This window comes from Oryctolagus cuniculus, chromosome 7 (genome assembly GCF_964237555.1).
Source record: "Oryctolagus cuniculus chromosome 7, mOryCun1.1, whole genome shotgun sequence".
NCBI lineage: Eukaryota > Metazoa > Chordata > Mammalia > Lagomorpha > Leporidae > Oryctolagus > Oryctolagus cuniculus.
In genome coordinates this window covers 4,191,887-4,214,737 of record NC_091438.1, presented here as the reverse complement: position 1 = coordinate 4,214,737, position 22,851 = coordinate 4,191,887, and the positions used below count along the sequence as shown (strand labels likewise).

Here is a 22,851-nt window from a genome sequence, read left to right as displayed (position 1 = left end):
CTACTGTTCCTTGTCGAGCTTGATAATACATTGCATTCTCTCTTTTTCACATAGTTTCTTATCTCTTCAGAGATTTTTAAGGCCAGTGCCTTACATTTGGCATTTCCCACCACATTTACCTTCACCTAGTTGCTCTAAATAACAACTTGGTGACTTGAATTGATTTAGGAAGGTAATTTGAATTGAGTTACAGAGAAAGTGGTACCTTAACTTTCCAAGGGAAATACATTTAATTAATTCACAAATTTAAATTAAGTGGTAACAAGTCAAAAGTTATTCCATCATTAGGAGCAAAAATAATGGGCAGTAAATAAAGTATTATTTACATTTAAACATATTTGGTAGTTTGTATGGCAAAAATAGTTTTCTTTAATTTCAGAATCAATTAGTTTTATTTCAGTTAATTGAAATATATAAATACTAATTGAATTGCGTAAGTTGGAAATCTTAGGTGACCTTAGTGGATATGTAATATGCTTTCTTCAATCTTTTTTCTTTTTTAGTTTTTACAAATCAGCATTATTTTTATTCTCAGATAGATTTGCATCTTAGAAGTATGTAGAAAAAATTCATCCAAAAGTGTATTTGTAGACATTAATGTTAAAGTATATTTTTAAATATAGGCTTATAATTAGAAATTTAGTGCAACATTGTTCAGCAAAAACAAATTAAAACAAATACTTAAGAATAGATGTTATGTTGCCGGCGCCGCGGCTCACTAGGCTAATCCTCCGCCTAGCGGCGCCGGCACACCGGGTTCTAGTCCCGGTCGGGGCGCCGGATTCTGTCCCGGTTGCCCCTCTTCCAGGCCAGCCCTCTGCTGTGGCCAGGGAGTGCAGTGGAGGATGGCCCAGGTGCTTGGGCCCTGCACCCCATGGGAGACCAGGAAAAGCACCTGGCTCCTGGCTCCTGCCATCGGATCAGCGCGCTGCGCCGGCCGCAGCGCGCCGGCCGCGGCGGCCATTGGAGGGTGAACCAACGGCAAAAGGAAGACCTTTCTCTCTGTCTCTCTCTCTCACTGTCCACTCTGCCTGTCAAAAATAAAAAAAAAAAAAAAAAAAAAAAGATGTTATGTTGAAAAGTGATAAGAAACCAAAACAAGTATTAAATATTTAGGAATTTGGTCTCTGAAATCAGTGTTAATCCTGGTTGTAGCAGTAGTAACTTGGAAATATCATTAACCTTCTAAACCTCAGTTTCTTCACCTCTAAAATGAAGCTAAAAATATATAGTACTTAATCTTATGTTTTAACTATTTAAGTAGTAAATGTAAAACCCTTAGCACAGTTCCCTGTTCATAAAATGTTAGAGTAAGAGAAAAGATGACTTATTGGACAGCCATTAATAAATATGTAGAAATGTTTTATGGTACAAGAAACTGTAAAACAAGTTGTTTAATGGGGAAAGCAATTTACAAAGTAAATTGTTCCAAGTTTTGTAACAGAAATTCAGAGAAAAACATATATTTTCTTAAATTCCTGAGAATGAAAAGAATACCAGGATTTCTATGTTGGGGTATGTTTTTTATTTTATTTTGTAATAGTTCTATTTGCATATGCTTTCAGCAAGATAAGTGACATTTTATAGATCCTTTGTATCCCATACCTGTAGGCAAGACTGAGCTGTGAAAATAGTTTATATTCAATATGCCAGTCCATTTCAATACTGAAAAATAAATCAATCCAAGAGGAACAGATATATCCCTGGAATTGAACAGCACTCTCAGTACAGCTGTCTCTCATTGTTTGATGGTGGTCTGGTACGTTCATGCCTAATGTTTATTGAGTATTTCCTGCATGCCCAGATACCACTGAAACATTTCAAATGAATTTGATTTTTCATACTATCTCATAGAATTTATTCAATTTTATATAGTAGGAATCATATTTTGTATCTAATTGACAATAAACTGAGACCAATAGATTTCATAACTTGCCCAAGGTTCAAAAGCAAATTAATGGCAGATTGAACTTTCTCACTCAGGTAGTATGGCTCCAGAGTCTGTATTCTTAACCACCAAAGGGGATTGTTTGCCTCTTTCTAAAGAGCATTGAAGAATTTCATGCCATGCAATCTTAAATATGTTCTGACTCTGTGTTTACCTCAGCTCAACAGATAGCCAGCTAAAACTGTGGAATGTAGGGAAACCATACTGTCTACGTTCCTTCAAGGGTCATATCAATGAAAAAAACTTTGTAGGCCTCGCTTCCAATGGAGATTATATCGCTTGTGGTAAGTGAAATCATCTTTTCTAGAAACTTTTTTAATGATATATTTCACTGAAATTGAATTCAATGGAATTAGACAGCCTATTATGTTAGAAAATGGTCTAGGGGCTGGTGCTGTGGCATAGCAGGTGGGGCCACCACCTGCAGTGCCAGCATCCCATGTGGGCACTGGTTCAAGTCCCAGTTGCTCCACTTCCATTCCAGCTCTCTACTATGGCCTGAGAAAGCGGTAGAAGATGGCCCAAGTCCTTGGGCCCCTGCAACTCCCTGGGAGACCCAGAAGAAGCTTCTGGCTCTTGACTCTGGATCAGCACAGCTCCAGCTGTAGCGGCCATCTGGAGATTAAACCAGCAGATGGAAGACTCTCCTCTCTCGCTATGCCTCTGCCTCTCTGTGGCTCTACCTTTCAAATAAATAAATAAATCTTTAAAAAAGAAAGAAAAACATAGTCTGTACACTCAAGGTAGTGTAATGGACTTGTTGATTTTGCACTACGAATTTTCCTCAAAGTATACTGGAAGCACATTAGGCCTTCCCTTTTTTATTGACCACAAAACCTGAACACAAGCAATAGCATAAGGGTTTTTTTAACTGTGTTTTTTAGTTGTTCTCCAGTAAAACATAATTCCTATATTTAAACATGAATAAGACAAAAAGTTTTAATTTCTTTTAATAATATTCATAAGACATTGTTTGTCTTCTTAAGCTTAATACTCATTTCTCCTGTCTAGTGCTCTCTTTATTAAGCAATCTGGTTGGATAGCATTAATTTATTATTCTATGACTTTTAGTGTTGATAGTTTATTCTTAAATCAGACATAGAAAAACTAAATTTTATATTACTCAAAGGCTCTACTATGTCTAATGCCTGAATATATGATCTTACATCAGTACTTTGAAATGGCTTTTACTCAATAAAGTTGCCTTTCTCCACATATGAACCTAAACAATACCAAAGCAAATATCTAGCACAGTTATCCTATACTGATCAACTGCTCAAAATGTTTGTAGATCATCCACCTAATAGAGTAATGCCGTTAGTCACAATTGGGAAGTTAACTGTACAGGCTATTAAAATTTTTCTTTGTAAGTGCAGCAGTTTTCTTTGTCCTCTCTGGCTGGCATTGTGGTGTGGTGGATAGAACCATGATGATGCCCACATACCATATGAGTCTCAGCTGCTCCACCTCAGTGAGCTCCCTGCTAATGCACTTGGGAGAGCAGCAGAGGATAGCTGAAGTGCCTGGGCTACTGTATCTGTGTAGGAGACACGAAGGAGGGTCTTGGCTCCTGCCTCCTGCCTCCTGCCTCCTGGTTTTGGCCTGGCCTGTTGTGGCCATTTCGGAAGTGAACCAGCAGATGGAAGATTCTCTCTGTCTCTCCCTCACTCTTAAAGAGTATGTCTTTACTTATTTGAAAAGAAGAGTTACAGGCAGAGGGAAAAGTCTTCGATCCACTAGTTCACTCCCCAAATATTTGGCCGCAACAGCTAGAGCTGGGATGACCCAAAGTCAGGAGCCAGGAGCTTCTTCCTGGTCTCCCACATGGTTGCAGGGCCCAAGCACTTGGGTCATCTTCTGCTACTTTCCCAGGCCATTAGCAGAGAGCTAGATCAGAAGTGGAGCAGCCAGGACTCAAACCAGCGCTCATAAGGGATGCCGGTGCCATAGGCAGAGGCTTAACCTACTACACCACAGCACTGACCCCAATAAAATAATCTTTAAAAAAAAGAACGAAAAAGATTCTTCCTGTGATTACAAATTTCTGGTTTTGTAGGCCTCTACTATAAATGATTTTTATATGGCAATTTCAGTGTTAGAATTATTACTATGGTTTTATCATATAACATTGTTTCTTTAGAGTTCAAAGGTGTAACCTTTGTCCAAAAATTCTTTTATCACATAACTCCCACTTAGTCCTGTATTCTAATCTTTCAAAATTTACCATAAAACATTACTGCTTTTTGTGTTAAAAACATGATAATTATTGTTTGAATGTTATATCCTAATTCCAGCTTCTCATCCTGAAAAATTATTATTTATTTTCAGGAAGTGAAAACAACTCCCTCTACCTGTACTACAAAGGACTTTCTAAGACTTTGCTAACTTTTAAGTTTGATACAGTCAAAAGTGTTCTGGACAAAGACCGGAAAGAAGATGATACAAATGAATTTGTTAGCGCTGTTTGCTGGAGAGCATTGCCAGATGGGGTACGTTTTCCTATCAGCGTCTTCACTTTGTGGTCTCACATGTTGCTTTATGTATACAGTTATCTTTGTATATGACTTTTATAATAAGTGCACTTACAGGGTACACCATGACATTTCACCACGTGAGTGTGAGGTGTAATGATCAGATCAGGATAATTGGCATAATTGCAAACATTTATTATTTTGTTGTGTTGGGTATGTTCAAAATCCTCTCTGCTAACTGCTTTGAATATATAATTGATGTCAGTTATAATTATCATACTGTGCTATTGAACATTAAAAGTTGTTCTTATAGACTTGTACCCCATATCCAGTGTCCATCATCCTCCTCCCCAACATACACATCCCCTTCCCACCAAAGAAAGGCATTTTAGGTGGTAAGTGAAATGGCACTGATGGAACAATGTAACACGGACTTGATGTCGCTCTTGCGTACCCACAGAATCTTGTGCGTGCCTTAGTTACAGCCAGTGTCACATTATCTCATTTTATCTCTCCTTAAGACTAGTATATACTGTGTCTCATTCTCCTTAATGATCATATGCAGTATGTGCTCAGTAAGCATTCAGCTGAGGTGATATATTTTAACAGGAAGGAAAAAAAAAGGACGTGGGAGAAGGAGAGTCTACCTAATTAAAAACTATTTCAGGGTAAAGTTGCTGGCTTCAAAATATACTTACATAAGAATATTTTAGCATATTCAATTTCTTGTTGAGAAAGTTATGTTACTAGGTTGTAAAAAGTAATTTCCTCAAACTTTTCACTTATACATTTTAAAGCATAAGCTTTTCCATAAGTTAGAAGAAATAATTATTTTCAACTATCTTGATTTATATAAACAATATCATTCATTAGTGTCATGTGTTTTAAAATAGCTTTTTAGTTGCTTACATGGTTGGTTTTATTTTTGACACAAAGCATTCTGACTTAATGTGTAATTTAAAATATCTGAGCTTCCGGTATAATTTCACTTTAATTAGATATATTCCATTGCTATCTTGTTTAAACTTCTGTGAATCATCTTCCAGTTTTGGTAATGACAGACCAAGTAATTTGGGCCAACCCTTCCTCTAAGTAAAATTGGAAAAGTTGGACCAAGTATGTATTTTTAAAACAAGCCTATTTGAAGACATTGGAAAGCAAACAAAGCAGAAAAGAATTTCCAGACTTGGAATGTGAGTCTGGCTTTTAAATCTACTTTTCTCCTTGGAGCATTTGCTGGTGTTGGTGAGATAAGTAAAGCGTTAGCACAGCTTCACAGAGGCACTGATACTACAGTCCAGTGCCGACCACTGTAGGTTACTCACTTTGTTTTAGGTCCTCAGAGGGTTATACTTTAGGGTAAACCAGTAGAAGATTAGCCTTCACAAAGATTATAATTCAATTTCATATCATATCAATCCCTAAAATTTTTGAATTGAGGTGACCCTGGATTGCTAATGTCCATGGGATACAAGCTTATATTCTCTCAGAAAGAAGATAACATCGTCTAGGAGTTTGTTTATTTATTTATTATACTTTTGCAAATATAACTAGGGCATACACAAATAAAATAAAAGAAATCACAACATAAATAAAATCAGCATAGGCAACATGTAATATAAACAATCACAGCAGCTCTGGATATTAGAGTTATTAGACATAGCTTGAAAGTAACTGCTGGGGCTGGTGCTGTGGCATAGCAGTAAGGCCGCTGCCTGCAGTGCTGGCATCCCATATGGGCACCAGTTCAAGGCCCAGCTGTTCTACTTATGATCCAGCTCTCTGCTATGGCCTGGGAAAGCAGTGGAAGATGGCTTAAGTCCTTGGGCCCTTGCACCCATGTGGTAGACCCAGAAGAAGCTCCTGGCTCCTGGATTTGGGAATCCGTCCAGCTCCAGCTGTTGCAGCCATTTAGGGAGTGAACCAGTGAATGGAAGACCTCTGTCTCTCTTTCTCTGCCTCTGTGTCTCTGTAACTCTGCCTTTCAAATAAAATAAATAAATCTTTTTAAAAATTGTATTAAAAAATAACTGTGCTTATGGTAAGATGAAAGACAAGATTGAAAATTGCAAATAGGAACTGGGAAACTTCTTAAAAATGAAAATCATAGACTAAAAATATAATTTTCAAAATTAAAAATTCAGTGGATTGAGTAGAAAATAAGGTAGAAAAGAATTAATGAACTAGCAGGTAAGTTAAGAGAAAATATACAGAAAGAAGCATGGAGAAGCCAAAAAAATGAAAAAAATATAAAAGATGTACGGGAATAAGTAAAAACATTTAACATATTCACTAGGAGAAAAAATGAGGCAGAAGTAAATAGTAAAAGGAATTATTGTTAGCCAGCGCCATGGCTCAATAGGCTAATCCTCTGCCTGCGGCGCCGGCACACCTGGTTCTAGTCCCGGTCGGGGTGCTGGATTCTGTCCCGGTTGCCCCTCTTCCAGGCCAGCTCTCTGCTGTGGCCCGGGAGTGCAGTAGAGGATGGCCCAAGTGCTTGGGCCCTGCACCCCATGGGAGACCAGGAGAAGCACCTGGCTCCTGCCATCGGATCAGCGCGGTGCGCCGGCTGCAGCGCGCTGGCCTCAGCGGCCATTGGAGGGTGAACCAATGGCAAAGGAAGACCTTTCTCTCTGTCTCTCTCTCTCACTGTCCACTCTGCCTGTCAAAAAAAAAAAAAAAAGGGAATTATTGTTGAGATTTTACTTAGTTTATGAAAGACACCAAGACAGTGACTTATTAAGCCTTGGAACTGCAGAGAATGATTGATTTGAAATCCACACTTGAGTGAAGTTTAACATAACTTCTGGACCTCGAACAACCTAGGCCTGTGTGGAAGTCTAACCATAGGTATGCCTTCTCATAGCACCATTTCTCTAAAATAGAGTTGAGGCACATTGGGAATGTTACATGCTAGGAGCTGGTCATCTCTAAATTTATTTTGAAAGCGCTTCTCTTGTGTCACATCTAGTATTAGAGAACTTTGAGTTGGCTTCTGGCTTTATATCTGTGCTAATTGAATTATGTAAGACTGGCAGGAACCCTGTGCGTAGCTCTGCATTAAGTTAAACCACGTGGACCTTAACTGTCTCTGACAACAGTGCATACTCTCCACATGGGTGGACGAGAGGTCCAAGAGGCTATTCGTGTGAATGGTTGATGAGTGAGAAGATACTGTGTGTGCTGAATTTCCTATCCTGTATCTTCCTATGAAGCTAGCTAACTCAGTGCTAGATTAACATCAATTATTGTCTGATCCTATGACCCCCAACTGGTGGTGGGTTACTAACACCTTTGCACAAGGTCATCAAACTGCTGAAAATAAATAAAATGTGAAATGAGAGTTTTTCTTATCCTTTAAAGAATGAGTCTTTTTACTGTTGACAAATAACATTGTATATATGCATGGGTAATAATGCGGTGTTTTGATAGATGTGTTCATTATGGAATGATTAAATCAAACCTGTTAGTATATCTGTGACCTCACATGCTGGTAGAGACACTTAAAATATCTTCAGTTAGGAATTTTGAAATACACATTACATCATTACTAAGTCGATTCAGTGTACTATGCCACAGAGACCTTGACTGACTTAGATTCCACATGTAAATAATATCATGCAATATTTGTCTTTTTGTGTCTGGCTTATTTCACTTACATCCATGTTGTTGCAAATGACAATTTCCTTTATAAAAGCTGAACAATATTCCATTGTGTATATATACTACATTTTCTTTATTCACTCATCTGATGGGTATTTAGGTTGATTCCATATTTTGTGAATAATGATGCGGTGTTCATGGGAGTGCAGCTGTCTCTTAGACCAATTTCAGTTTGTTGGAATGTGTACCGAGAAGTGGGATGACTAGATCATATGGTAGTTCTACATTTATTCCTTTTTAGGAACCTCCATATTATTATTATTATTATATTATTATTCAGAACTACTGCATTAATCTGTCTCTGTCTCTCTCTCTCTCTCTAACTCTACCTCTCAAGTAAATAAATAAAATCTTAAAAAATAAAAACAACCTCATTAGGAGTCCCTATTTATAAAGCTTATTTTGATTTCATCGGAGTTTTCTGTTTTGTGAAAGGCTAAGAGGTTCTAATTCTAAGCCTTTTACATTTTCCTGTAAAAACGTTTAAGTTTTTTTTTGTTTTTTTTTTTTTTGTTTTTTTTTTTTTTTTTAACAGGCAGAGTGGACAGTGAGAGACAGAGAAAAAGGTCTTCCTTTGCCGTTGGTTCACCCTCCAATGGCCGCCGCGGCCGGCGCGCCGCGGCCGGCGCACCGCAGCCGGCGCACCGCGCTGATCCGATGCCAGGAGCCAGGAGCCAGGTGCTTCTCCTGGTCTCCCATGGGGTGCAGGGCCCAAGCACCTGGGCCATCCTCCACTGCACTCCCTGGCCACAGCAGAGAGCTGGTCTGGAAGGGGGGCAACCGGGACAGAATCCAGCGCCCCAACCGGGACTAGAACCAGGTGTGCCGGCGCCGCTAGGCAGAGGATTAGCCTAGTGAGCTGCGGCGCCGGCTCAAAACGTTTAAGATTTTTAAGATCTGGCAACTCTGTTTCCCTTTGTTAATAGAAAGCATGAAATATCGTTGACAGTAAAATAAGTTCTAAGATCCCTTGTGGGGATCTCACTGGTCTTACTGATTTAAAAAAAAAAAAAAAAAAAACTAACCATGTAGGTTTTATAGTCTCCCTGAGAATGCAAACACATACCATTTTTAAAAACATTTTCTCAGTAATCCTAGAATGAAGAAAAACCTTTTTTTTTTTTTTAAGTAGACTAGTGTGGGGTTGTCTTTTATGCCTTAAATGCATGCTATTACTTATTTCTCTTTTTACTTTTCACACAGTGCTTTCCAGATCATTGTTTTAGAGAGATGGCGAAAATGATTACTTCTCAAGAATAATAACAGGGTTATTTTTAGTTGGAGTTTTTTGTTAGTCTGTTTAAATGATACATTAACTCTAAACTCACCCATCTAGTATTACTAGTGATGGGAACAGGGAACTTTTGTTTTGCTTTTTGGCAATACTATAAATAGTTTGAAGGTCTGTTTTTTCTATTAAATAAAGCCTATCCAATTTTATTTACCTTTAATGCTTAGAAATAGATATTTGCATCAACCTTAATGTAACTAAAGAGTGAGTTGGCTGTGAATAGGTGTGAATAAATGCTTTGGGAGAGATCTTCCCCGCCCCCTTTAGAGCCATGTAAGTGATATATCAATTACTTTTTCAAAATAAGCAAGATATTTGGTTGTTTGCATTAACATCTGCACTTGAATTATGCAGCTCCTTATCAGCATGCTTACCAAGTTATACTGGTGTGTATCAGTCAAAACAAAGCCAAAGAACCACAAGCTTTCTTCTTCACCTGTTGCTTAAGGTGATGCCTGACCGAGCAGAAACTCATCCTCCACATTTAGACCTTCTTAATGCAGTTAGACCCACTGTCTTTTTATCCCTGTGTTACGCTGTCCTCTACTAATAGAGAACTTATAGAAAATAAAGAGCAGAAAAAATTGACCTGGAATTCTACCAGCTGAACAGAACTGCAGTTAACATTTTGTTTGTCTTTCCAGTCTTCAGCCAACATTTTGAAAACTAAGTTTACAGTGTAGATATATTTTTGTATCTAGCTTTTTCTAATTGATAAGTAGAGACAGAAAAGAGCAATAGAGACAGAAGTGTGGAGATGTTCCATTCACTGGGTCACTCCCTGAATGCCCAGAGCAGCCTGGACTGGGCCAGGCCAAAGCCAGAAGCTGGGAATTCAGTCCGTGTGCGTGACTGAGACCCGACCCTTTGAGCCATCAGTGCTACCTTCAGGATGGACATAGCAGAAAGCTGAAGTTGGGAACAGCACAGGGCTCCAGTGCAGGCCCTGCAATGTGCAGTGGCATCCTAACCACCAGCCAAATCCTGTCCTCCTGTCTAGCTTTTTATATCTAACTGTAACATTTCCTCACCTTCCCTCAATACTGGTAGCAAGCACTTAGATTATTAACACTTACCATTTGTTTGTTATTAAACATTTAGACTGCTGGCACCGTGGCGCACTAGGTTAATCCTTCACCTGTGGCGCCGGCATCCCAGATGGGCGCCAGGTTCTAGTCCCGGTTGCTCCTCTTCCAGTCCAGCTCTCTGCTGTGGCCTGGGAAGGCAGTGGAGGATGGCCCAAGTGCTGGGGCCCTGCACCCCATGGGAGACCAGGAGGAAGCACCTGGCTCCTGGCTTCGGATCGACACAGCTCCAGCCGTTGTGGCCATTTGGGGAGTGAACCAACAGAAGGAAGGCCTTCCTCTCTGTCTGTCTCACTGTCTTTAACTCTACCTCTCAAATAAATAAATAAAAATCTAAAAAAAAAAATTTAGACTACCTCTAGTTTTTCCCATAAGTTTTCAGTATCTTTAGGTTTATTATTTTTCCCCTGTTTTCTTGCAGTATTATGTTTGTGATGTAAAATCTGTTAAGAGGCAGAACACACACACACATACACACACAAGCTTGGACCAAAGCACTCAAAATTTTTAGCAGTTGATATCCATCTGTTGCCTTTTTGATTTCCAAAAAAAAAAAAAAGGATAAACTATCAATTTCTCTTTACCCTGCCAGCACTATTGTAGAAGGAGATAAAAAAAAAAAAAAGAAAACCAGTATTCATGTGTATATATTTATATTTGCACATAGCTTAGGCTTTGGAGTTAGATTAAACCTTGTGAAAATGTTTTGTCTTCTCTGAGTCTGTTTTCTCATTTCTGAAGTACAGTTTGCTATTTAAATGCTTCAAAGAGTTGTTGGGAAATTAATGAAATTATGTACATAAAACACATATGCAGTATAAATTTTTAATAGATGGCAGCTACTGCTAATGACAAATTAATTCAAGAAACTTTGAAAGTTGGCATTTTAGTATGTCTCCTGTCCTCATAACTCCGTTACCCTTTTCAGGCCAGAAGGAACGGCATATGCAAAGGCTTAAGGATATGAAAAGTGCAGTGTGTTTGGAGGCTGCTAGAATGTTACTAGACTGGTGAGACATGAAGCTGGAAATAGATTAGAGAGAGAGATTGTTACTCCTTCTAGAACATGCTAAAACCTCGAACCTCATTTGTGTAATTCTGAAGAACTTCAGGCAGAAAATTGACATGAATTTTTGATTTATGATTATTAAATCTTAAAAAACAAAGTTAGTGCTACCAGAAGTGCATAAGATTGACTACAGTGAAGAAGACTGCTTGTAGTTTTACTTTGGTCCAAGACTTTGAGAGACGGTTAAGTTTAAATGGACAGGATCTGCTATCTCAGAGGAATGATGATGATACTAGGTTGATGGCAATTCATTAGTTTTTAGGTAAGTCACTTAACATGTCTGAATCTCATTTCTCTCCTCTTTTTTTTTTTAATTTTTGACAGGTAGAGTTATAGACAAAATGACAGAGAGAAAGGTCTTCCTTCTGTTGGTTCACTCCCCAAATGGCCGCTACAGCCGGCGCTGCACCAGCCCGAAGCCAGGAGCCAGGTGCTTCCTCCTGGTCTCCCATGCAGGTGCAGGGGCCCAGCACTTGGGCCATCCTCCACTGCACTCCCGGGCCACAGCAGAGAGCTGGACTGGAAGAGGAGCAACCAGGACTAGAACCCAGCCTCTCTGGCTGTTTTTAGAAATTGTTTTTAGCAAATTTTCACGCCCCCTAAGGATTATGGCTCTACTCCAAGAATATTTTACAAATAACATTGGTGATATAAAGACCCTGAATTCATTTGTAAAATATCTCACTGAAATGTGTTTTAAATCTCTTTTGTTCCCGTGCCCTTTGCTACCTCATTCTGAATATAATGTTTCTATTGTTGTAAGCACTGTATTATTTTTTGCAATCACTTTGACATCTTTATACCATCAACTGTCAGCAAGTGTTCAGGTGGACTTTTTTTAAAAAGGAAAAAATTTAAGATTTGTTTTTTTGAAAGAGTTACAGAGAGAGGAAGAGGCTCACATAGAAGGAGAGAGAGAAATCTTCCATCTACTGGTTCACTCCCCAAATGGCCACAATGGCCGGGGCTAGGCCAGGCTTAAGCCAAGAGTCAGGAACTTCCTCTGGATCTCCTACACCAGTGCAGGGGCCCAACCACTTGGCCAATCTGCTGCTGCTTTCCCAGGCACATAAGTAGGGAGCTGGATCAGAAGTAGAGCAGTTGGGTCTCAAACCGGCACCCATATGGGATGCTGGCATCGAGGGAGCAGCTTAACCCACTGCAAAATGGTGTTGGCCCCCAGATAGACTTTTCCTGCCACAGGTTAATAAATTATTGAGTTTATATTGCATCTTAATAACACCTGCTTCTGTCTTGTTCCTCTAATGAAGAGTTTCTGTTCTGATGACCGCTAACATTTTAAAAGGGTTATGTGGAATAGGAGAATAATAGACCAATGAATTTTCTTTTCCCTTCCTGACACTGCTCTGAAGTTATGATTGGATAACTTATTCTGCTTGTAAAATGAGAGCATCAGTCAGAGGAGTTCACATTTCTGAACTATGTAGTTGTTTGTAGTCGGCAAGTATTTGCATGAGTTACCAGCTTCTCATTTATCTGTTAAATAATGACATACTAAAATGAACGTGATAATTCTGACATTTCAGTACTGAGTTAGTTAATATAATTGACCATTCTAGAACCAAACCATTTTTCAAAGCTATGTCCTTATTAAATCAAGTGTGGGCATTCAGTTAGCAATTGCCTCATTTGATTACTCTCTCTGGCCCTTGGGGCTCTTCAGTTTCTGTAGTAAAAAATAAAAACTCAGTAAAATTATGTATGATTAGTGGAGCACCTATCACATAAGGATCTTCAGGGTATTTTTTTGACCCACTAAAATCAAATGAAAAAGTTTGTAATGTTTGAGTACTTGTCTAGAAAGAGAGGTTAGGAAAATGAATTCAGCATCAATGATCAGGGAGTGGGTATTTGACACAGCGTTTAAAATACCAGTTGGGACGCCCCATCCCGTATTGGTGGGTTCAAGATCCTGGTTCTGCTTCCAATTCCAGCTTTCTGCTGATATGCACCCTGGGAGGCAGCAGGTGATGGTTCACACATACTACCGAACATGGGAGACTTGGGTTGAATTCTGGGCTCCTGACTTTGGACTGTCCTAACCACAACTGTTGTGGGTATTTGGGGAGTGATTCTGACTTGTTTCTAACTAATTCAATTTTTGTGTTGCTCATCAAATTTCTCTACTGCCTTAAGAGTAAATAGACATTTTATTTCTTACAGTATTTTAAGGATGATTGCCTTTTTAAAAATTTGTATAAAATATATCAGAAAAAAATAAAAACCTTTTTCAGAGTTCATATCTTCCTACCCATTGCTTATGTTGCTAATTGTCTAGCCTCCTTCACGCTGTCACTTCCCAATAGTGCCATCTCCACTGCTCCCATCCCCATTTACATTCAGCCTAGTGAAAAAACTAATCTCAATTTTAGTTCTCAATTTATAGTAGCAATAAAATCATCTATTTGAAATTTGATTTTTAATAAAGATAGCAATACAAATTTAGCCAAGGGCAAGAATTTTTAAAGTGTGGAAAAAATATTTGGGCTTTCTAGAAATTGTGTTGTCACATGATCTTAACCATTAAGGGGCCAGCGCCGTGGCTCACTTGGTTAATCCTCCGCCTGCATCTGGCATCCCATATGGGCACCAGGTTCTAGTCCCGGCTGCTCCTCTTCCAGTCAAGCTCTATGCTGTGGCCCAGGGAGGGCAGTGGAGGATGGCCCAAGTTCTTGGGCCCCTGTACCCACATGGGAGACCAGGAAGAAGCTCCTGGCTTCCGATCGGTGTAGTTCCGGCTGTAGCGGCCATTTGGGGGATGAAGGAAGATCTTTCTCTCTGTCTCTCTCTCTCACTGTCTAACTCTATCTATCAAATGATAAAATTTATTTTTTTATTTTCTTTTTATTTTTTGACAGGCAGAGTGGACAGTGAGAGAAAGACAGACAGAGAGGAAGGTCTTCCTTTTGCCTTTGGTTCACCCTCCAATGGCCGCCGCGGCCGGCATTGCGCTGATCTGAAGCCAGGAGCCAGGTGCTTCTCCTGGTCTCCCATGAGGTGCAGGGCCCAAGCACTTGGGCCATCCTCCACTGCACTCCCGGGCCATAGCAGAGAGCTGGCCTGGAAGAGGGGCAACCGGGACAGAATCCGGCACCCCGATCGGGACTAGAACCCGGTGTGCCGGCGCTGCAAGGCGGAGGATTAGCCTATTGAGCCATGGTGCCAGCCGATAAAATAAAATTAAAAAAAAAAAAAAAAAAACTTTCACATTATTTATTCTCATAGTAAATATTTCTCCAATAATTCATCTGACTTCTTAAATATACTTAACATGTATGAAGCCACATTTATGCCAATTTGGCATTCTTATGAACCAGAGGAATCATTATAGAAATAAATTCAAATAATATTGGCTATTACAGTAACTTACTATGGCATGGAAAATGTTGGATTAATTTTTTTAATTTATTAAGCATATTCTGAAGCATTTCATAAATTTTAGGCTAATTTTAGTTAAGTACAAAGTTTTAAAGTCTAGAGTCTTAGAAATGTAAAATCAGGTTGCTATATATCCAAGCACAATCCAGGTCTTGCTTTACTTTTAATATATCTTGCTTCTACCCTGATTTCTAAACCTACTGTTCTGCCACCTAACACTAGTTCAAGTTCTGCCATCCCCTGCCACTGCTTCTTAATAATTCTGAGTTCATGTATCATATGTTTAGAGTCTCCCAGTGATGTCCAATGGTTACTAGAAAACCTAAGCTGCTTTATGTGACTTCTAACAACCTCTGTCAGGCCCCACCTCCCTTCTGCATCCTGGAGTGGATAGCACTTAGTTGTTTAGAGGCTGTAATCAGTTACTTCTTGGCTACATGCTGAGAAGGAGAATAGATTTCTTTTTTTTTTTTTTTTTTTGAAGATTTATTAATATATTTGAAAGTCAGAGTTACACAGAGAGAGGAGAGGCAGAGAGAGAGACAGAGAGAGAGATCTTCATCTGATGGCCACAACGGCTATAGCTGTGCCGATCCAGAGCCAGGAGCTTCTTCTGGGTCTCCCATGTGGGTGCAGGGGCCCAAGGACTTGGGCCATCTTCTACTGTTTCCCAGGCCATAGCAGAGAACTGGATTGGAAGTGGAGCAGCCGGGTCAAACCGGCGCCCAGATGGGATGTCAGCACTTCAGACCAGGGCATTAACCTGCTGAGCCACAGCGTTGGCCCTGTAGAATAAATTTCTTTTTCTTCACTCCCTCCCTTCTTCCTTTTGTCCTTCCTGCCTCCCCCCCCCCCTCCTCTTTTAGTGTATATTTTTATTTAGAAAGGCAGAGTGACAGAGATCTTCCAACTACTGATTCACTCCCCAAATGCTGACAACAGCCAGGACTGGATCAGGCCAAAGCCAAGAGCCTGGAACTCCATCCGGATCTCATGGCTGGCAGGGATGCCTCCCAGGCACATTATCAGGAAGCTAAATCAGAAATAGAGTAGCCAGAACTGTATGTAATAGAAGTTTTAGATGACACAGGACCCTTCAGAAATAAACACCCAAAGAAAATAAAGACACATGCATGTATTTTTATGCTAAGGTTTGATGAAGAAATGAATAGTCATGGAGAAATATGATAGAAAGACAAAAGGGTATGAACTACTGGTATTGAACTGTGGGGAACTTAGCAAGGCCTGTTTGTTCAGATACTTTTCATTGTCCATGTGTCTCTAGAGATAAGGACATTCTATTCTTCTAGTATAATGCGGGGACCTCTGGAATTAAGATCTGATGGCCTGCTTCCGAGGAATGTTGAATTGTTTGGCCTGCTTTAGGGGAGAAGGGCAGAAGAAGGCGCAAGAGACCCTACTGCTACAGTTGTTTTATTAAATGCCAGGGTGCCATGTTTGGGGTAGTCTATCTTTTTTTTTTACAGATATACTTTTTTTACATTTTTTTGGATTTGACATGATGTTTATTATGAGAAGAGCCATTGGTAAATTTGATTCTAGTGAGATAAATAATATATGAAAAATCAGTCTTACAGAGTCAAATAGAAGAGACAGCACATGAGGATAGATTTATTTCCATAAACAACAGGTAAAGGCAGAATACTCAGGAATTCCAAAGAGAAACAGTTGGAATATTTAAGAATATTAATAATATAAAAGGACAAATGCTAAGAAAAAACAATTTACAAACCATATAAATTGTAATTTAGAGTTGAAAAATTTAGAATTGTAAATCAAAGTTCTCCTGTGCAGCAGAACTGACATATTTTAATAGGAAGTACATGTGTGTTTGTATAGATATATAATACATGTGTAAACATACATGCATATTTTGTATATTTTTTCATATTACGCATTTTTGTGAAGTTTATGAAGACCCTTCACATGCATGGATTTGATACATTTTCTGTGAGGTAGTATATCTTGAACACCATCAGATGGTCTACTGTGTTTCTTGGAATCTAGATTACATTCTGTGAAGTACATAAGATTATCTGCTTTATCGTTGTGGAAATTAAGTCTCTCAAAGAACTAAGCTGTATTGTGGCAGAACCAAGAGCAAATGCTGATCTCCATGTCTGAAGTTTTTTCCTTTTTTTTCCTACTGTGATATATGATATGGCTAACATAGTACAAAACTCTGTAAATACCTTTCTGAGTAATTTGGAGGAAATTTGCAAGTAGTGCCCTTAGACAATGTACAGTTCTGTGGTCAGAAACTCTTCTCAATGTTCATGAAAAATCCAGAGTTCTTTTTTCATGTCATTGTGAGTACATTATTCCCAAGTTTTATTCGGGTTGTCATCCAGGAACCAGGGTTATACTAACATAACAGTGAAGTTGAAGGTGTGTGGAGATATCTGAGTGCTTTGTCAAGGAAAATCAAGTTCAGGAGGACACTTGGTGAGAAATGAGAAGGCTGTTTTCTAAAACTCAGTCCCCGTTCCCTTCTTCATGTTCTTTACACTGATTAGAGATCACTAGTTTTGTATGCAAAGTGTGCCTCTTTAATATTCTTCTTCTATTATCTGAATCTGGAGTTTTTAATTTAGCTTATTTGAATGCATTAAAATGAATCTAAATGAGAATTTGATGCAGTTAGGAAATTAGAGAAACAAGACTCGGTAGCAAAAGACTTCTTAATAATAAAGCTCACCAAAAATGGAAGCTGCAGGAACCAACCATGTGGACAAAAGAGAAAAATCCCTTTGTCTGCAGCAGGCAGCGATCCTACATAAACATGGAGGTCTCTGTCGGACTTAGGACAGCTGGCTAAGTCTGATCGTTCCCCTCCATACAGCTTTGACATCCAATCACTCTAAATGCTGCTCTCCTTACCATTTTTTTTTTTTCTTTCAAAATCTCTACTAGTGGCCGGCGCCATGGCTCACTAGGGTAATCCTTCACCTGCGGCGCCAGGACCCCGGGTTCTAGTCCCAGTTGGGGCGCCAGATTCTGTCCCGGTTACTCCTTTTCCAGTCCAGCTCTCTGCTGGCCTGGGAATGCAATGGAGGATGGCCCAAACGCTTGGGCCCCTGCACCCGCATGGGAGACCAGGAGGAAGCACCTGGCTCCTGGCTTCGGATCGGCCCAGCACGCTGACTGTAGCAGCCATTTTGGGGGTAAATCAACGGAAAAGGAAGACCTTTCTCTCTGTCTCTCTCTCTCACTGTCTAACTCTGCCTGTCCAAAAAAAAAAAAAAAAAAAAAAACCTCTACTAGTTAAGGGTACTAGATTACTTAAAAAGACTGCTAGGTAAATGCTTCTATATCCATCTATGCTGTTTTTTGAGGTACCTTATGGTTTTTGAAAATAAGTTTCATTCTTTGCTTGTTTAAGAAACAGGAAGTAGAACTGAAGCATAAATATAATTTTTAAGAGGCTGCAGGGTTATCAGTAAAGCTAAATCAATATACAGATATGAAGCAGATAGCATCCATAAAGTTTGTTTGTTTAAGAGTTGGTTTCATTTTAAGAAAGTGATTTTTCCAAAACATGGTTTATGTAGTCTTTCAAGTCTATAACCAAAAATCAGAAATTTGCATTTTGGGGAAAATCTGGCTATTAAATATATTCTTTTTAGTACTACATTTGAAATCTTGATTTTTCAAGGTGTGTGTTCTGCCATAAGTTGAAAGATAGGAGTAGACCAGACCTGAGAGCAGCAGTGTGTCCTGTTGTGTGTCCAGTAGTGTGTGTGTTGTGTATCCAGCAGTGTGTCTGTTGACCTGGTGTGTGAGAAACACACCAGGGTATACTATAAGCAAGCCACAACTGGGTTTAGCTGTAAACAGTTCTGTGAGGATTCCTGTTTGCTGTTCTGAAGTCTCTGTTTTTTACACTGGGCATTCTCTTCATCGTGCAGCTGTTGAGTGAGTAGCCTTATTTTTCTAGGCCCCCTTAATCTACTCTGTTCATCATTTAATGAGTCATTTGAAGATTTTCTACTCTGGGTATTTATTTTTTCTAAAGATTTGGGTTTTTTTGTTTGTTTGTTTATTTGAAAGAGCAACAGAAAGGGAGAGAGATTGAGATATCTTCCATCCCCTGGTTTGTTCCCCAAATGGCTGTTAACAACTACTACCCAAATGACCATAACAACCAGGACTAGACCAGACCAAAACCAGGAACCAGGAAATTAATCTTGTCTCTCACGTGGGACTGCAGTACTTGAGCTGTCATTCGCGGTCCTCCAGAATGCGTCAGGGAGCCAGGACTCAAACCACTGCTCCACTGGGGATGCAGACATCCCAAGTGGAAGCGTAACCCGCGATGCCATAACACCCACCTGTGCTCCTGTATTCTGAGTCTACTTGCTGCCATGTGCTTCAGTTTCTTACACGTAACCAAATGTGCATATCCTCACTCTCCATCTAGATTATATATGTCCCCTAAAGCTGTCTCTTCCACAGACTCCTCTAAAATTTAACGGATCACAGTTGGCCTGTACTGAAGGCAGATCTATAACAACTCAGAGTTAATAATTTTAATCAGTAGGCTTATTGACTATAAAGACAAGTGATTATTTTGCACACTGTACCAGTACCATTAATTACAGTCTGCTTTGCCTTTGCCATTTCAGGTTTTGCAGCAGCTTATACTTGATCTCCACAATATAAACTTTAAATCCTGTTATGATAGAAGATGAACATTTACTGTATTTATACTGTTATTCTTAAAGATAGATTAGACCTATATTAGACATTTATGGCCAGCAAAATCAGGATCAGATGTACAGTGGTATAGATTTTTATAATAGGTTAGTACCAATGCCAGTTTATAAAATTATTTAACATCCACTTTGAGCATAACTTGTGTTATATGTACTCTAAAAATGAATACAAGTACCTTTGAACCTCCAACAAAAAAGATTACAGTCTTAACAGAAAAGTGGGAGACTTAGAAGGAAATGTAACAGGATCTAATGATTCTGATGGAGGCGAATGCTTAGTGCAGATGGATCTTCTTCCCTTTCCTTCTTCGGGGTGTGTGTTTGTCATTCTGTCTGTGTAAAATGACAGATGTGATTGTTGACTATTCTAAAGTGTGTGTGTGTGAGTTTTTTAAATACTGTTAGCCTTTCAGAATGGTAAAATGGTTGGCATTGTGGCCCAGCAATTAAGACAGCTGTTGAGACTCTCACGTACCAAATCAGAGAGCCTGGTTTGAGTCCCCACTAAGCTGCTGACTCCACTTCCTGTGGATGCACACCTTGGAAGGCAGCAGGTGCCTGTCTGAGTGTTTGGGTCCCTGCCACCCCTGTGGGCCCATGGCTTCAGCCTGGCAGCCTGGCTGTTACGGACATTTGAGGAGTGAACCAGTGGTTCTAAGATCGATCTCTCTCTTGCACATGCATTCTCTCTCCCTCTCTCCCTCTCTCCCTCTCTCCCTCATGCTACTCTCCCTGCTCCCCATTGTGCCCTTTAAATAATAATAAATTAGTTGATTAATTGATTTAAAGATTTTAAGGCAAAATGGTAAAACATCTTAGAAGTTCTACAAGAAGCTATACTTACTAGACAAATCTGTATAGGTATATAAAGATCATTTCCCTAGAGAGGGGAAAAGAATCCTGATTTTCATATTTATTTGGTAGATACAGATTCTGATGATAAAATTTAGTTAATGGGCTTGTATTTTTCTGTTTATATTCATGATCACATTAAGGCCTTTGGCCATGAGATAAACTTTGAATTTCATATGCACTTATGTCTTCTGTCCAGTTAATTCCTACTCTTTCTTAAGTCTGTCCATTCAATATAGGGAACATCCAGCATATGGAGTGGCATGAGTTTGCCATGAAAGATCCAGCCACATTAGCTTAGAATGATTGTAAAAAGTTCTCAATGTGAAATGTTTCCCTTGTTCATTCAGAAAAATCTTAATTATACAGGTTAAATGTTTTGAAATTGAAAATGTAAGAGCAGTATTTGAATCCCAAAAAGGATGAAGTATAATAAAGATAACATATTTTATTAAAGCAAGGATTCATTATTAGTCAGAATTAAGACTATACCATTCTATTCATAGTCATCTTTACAAGAGACCCAGTATATCCTAAGCAAGGTACCTGTGTAAGAAAAGAGGGGACCTGGTTTAACTATATGATCTGGAAATCATTCCTTTGTGATTGCAGCTCCAGTCTCCTGAGTCTTAACCTGGCATGAGGGTTGGTATTGGCCTGGCCAAGTTCCATTTGTTAACTCTGAAACACCTTGATCCTGTGGCCAAACCCTTTCCTCCAGTGACAGCACTCGAAATCGTTATATATAAGTAGAACTATTAAAGACCAAATTCCATATAACAAGACTTCTAGAAACCTATGTTAATGAGGTTTAAAATGTGAGATCGATATATATGAAAGCTAAGACTCTCTCTTTTCTTTTAAGATTTATTTCTTTATTTGAGAGGCAGAGATACAGAGAAGGGGAGAAACAGAGAGGTCTTCCATCCTCGGGTTCACTCCTCAAATGGCCACAGGGATCTTTCTCTCTGTGTGCCTCTGTTTTTCCATAGGACTTTGTGCTTCTCAAATAAGTAAATTTAAGAAGGGGGGGGAAATGGAACAGGACTTCTTATTGATAGATTGTGGTTTTGTATTCACTCTTTCTTAAAAATACTTACATATTGTATCAAGTCAATGATGAAAAACCACACACTGAAAGAAGGGTCAACAGAAAGAAACAAGGTACAGATGGGAATTATGCATAAGCCTCTGAAGATCATCCTGAAGCCTGTATTTGAATATCTCCATATGGGCTCTCACACTCTGCACATGTGTGATAAAGATTCTTGTCTATATTAAGGTAAATAAACACTGGTCAAATAGAAAGACTCTCCTGAGGAATGAAACCCAGACAACAGTGAAATGCATTTGACTCTGAGATCCAAAAGTAGTAGAAACTTGATTTTAAAAAAGAAGAAGAAGAGGGTATATAAAGTGATTGTAGTAAGAGAATTATTCTACTTGTCAGGAAATTGACTGTGGCCCAGTAGGAGGAAGAAGGAAGCATCAGCACTTTGAACGTTTTTCTCTTTTGCATTGAAGTCAGAGGGTGCCATGGGGGAGGGGGCCTAAAGGCTTTGGGATGTTGTGAAGTAAATAAAAAGGAATGATGAAATTGAACAGTTGCATAGCTTCATTTAACAGAGCATTGATTGGAGAAAAACTATTAAGAATCTCTGCATATTGCATCTGTGCCTCTCCTCAAGGGAAAGGGAAGGGATGTTCCTAAAGCAGCCCTACATCATGCATTAAAAGGAACCTGAAAGGGCAGATTCCCAAGAAACTGTCCTGTGGCTTCAGGTCCTGAGTGAAAAATAGATGGAACTGTACACAGAGTCCATGAACATGAGGAGAAAAACTCCTTTAATTTCAAGATGTATTTGGAATACAAATATTAATACTCTCCCACCCAACCCCAAAGAAAGAGGAAAATAGGAGCCTTAAAACTCTATTTTTGTATGAAAAGATCTTTATTTTTCAGTGACACTGAATCATCGCTACAAATTACCACTCTCTCTTCTGGCAGTGAGAAAACAAGACTTCTCTTTTCATAAAGGGAAAATGAATGCCTTTCTCCAATTAAAACAAAAAGTTCTATAGAGAGAATTTTAAGAAATTAACAGATAAAATGTAAATTGAGCTCTTGTTGGAATCCTAGTAAGCCTGAATTTGTGTTAACTTTTTTATGTTCATGTAAAGAAACTCTTCTTCTCCTTCCTTGGCCTCTAGGGAGCTGTGTTTGTAGATACTATAACTTGTACTCCACTTTAACAAATTCTTGTCCAAAAGGCTTCCATGGATGTACAGTTTTAATCTAATCTCATTTTAAGAATAAAATTCAAGGGGGCCGGCTCT

General features: G+C 39.1%; 1 protein-coding gene and 1 non-coding gene across 6 annotated transcripts in view; both read left to right on the top strand.

Annotated features, from left to right (window-relative positions):
* COP1 (COP1 E3 ubiquitin ligase) overlaps positions 1 to 22,851 on the top strand; it is a 209,089-nt gene that overhangs the window by 174,797 nt on the left and 11,441 nt on the right. For all 5 annotated transcript variants that reach the window (XR_011390253.1, XM_051856981.2, XM_051856979.2 and 2 more), the window contains 2 exons: positions 2,108 to 2,232; positions 4,277 to 4,437. Coding sequence is in view for 4 of the 5 variants with exons in the window: in XM_051856981.2 (XP_051712941.1) it covers positions 2,108 to 2,232; positions 4,277 to 4,437 (286 nt within the window). In the remaining variant the exon portion in view is untranslated. The remainder of the gene's footprint in view (positions 1 to 2,107; positions 2,233 to 4,276; positions 4,438 to 22,851) is intronic.
* Positions 17,650 to 17,790, top strand: LOC127493862 (small Cajal body-specific RNA 3). The gene has a single exon (XR_007924399.1). It is a non-coding gene; the product is annotated as a small Cajal body-specific RNA 3 (non-coding RNA).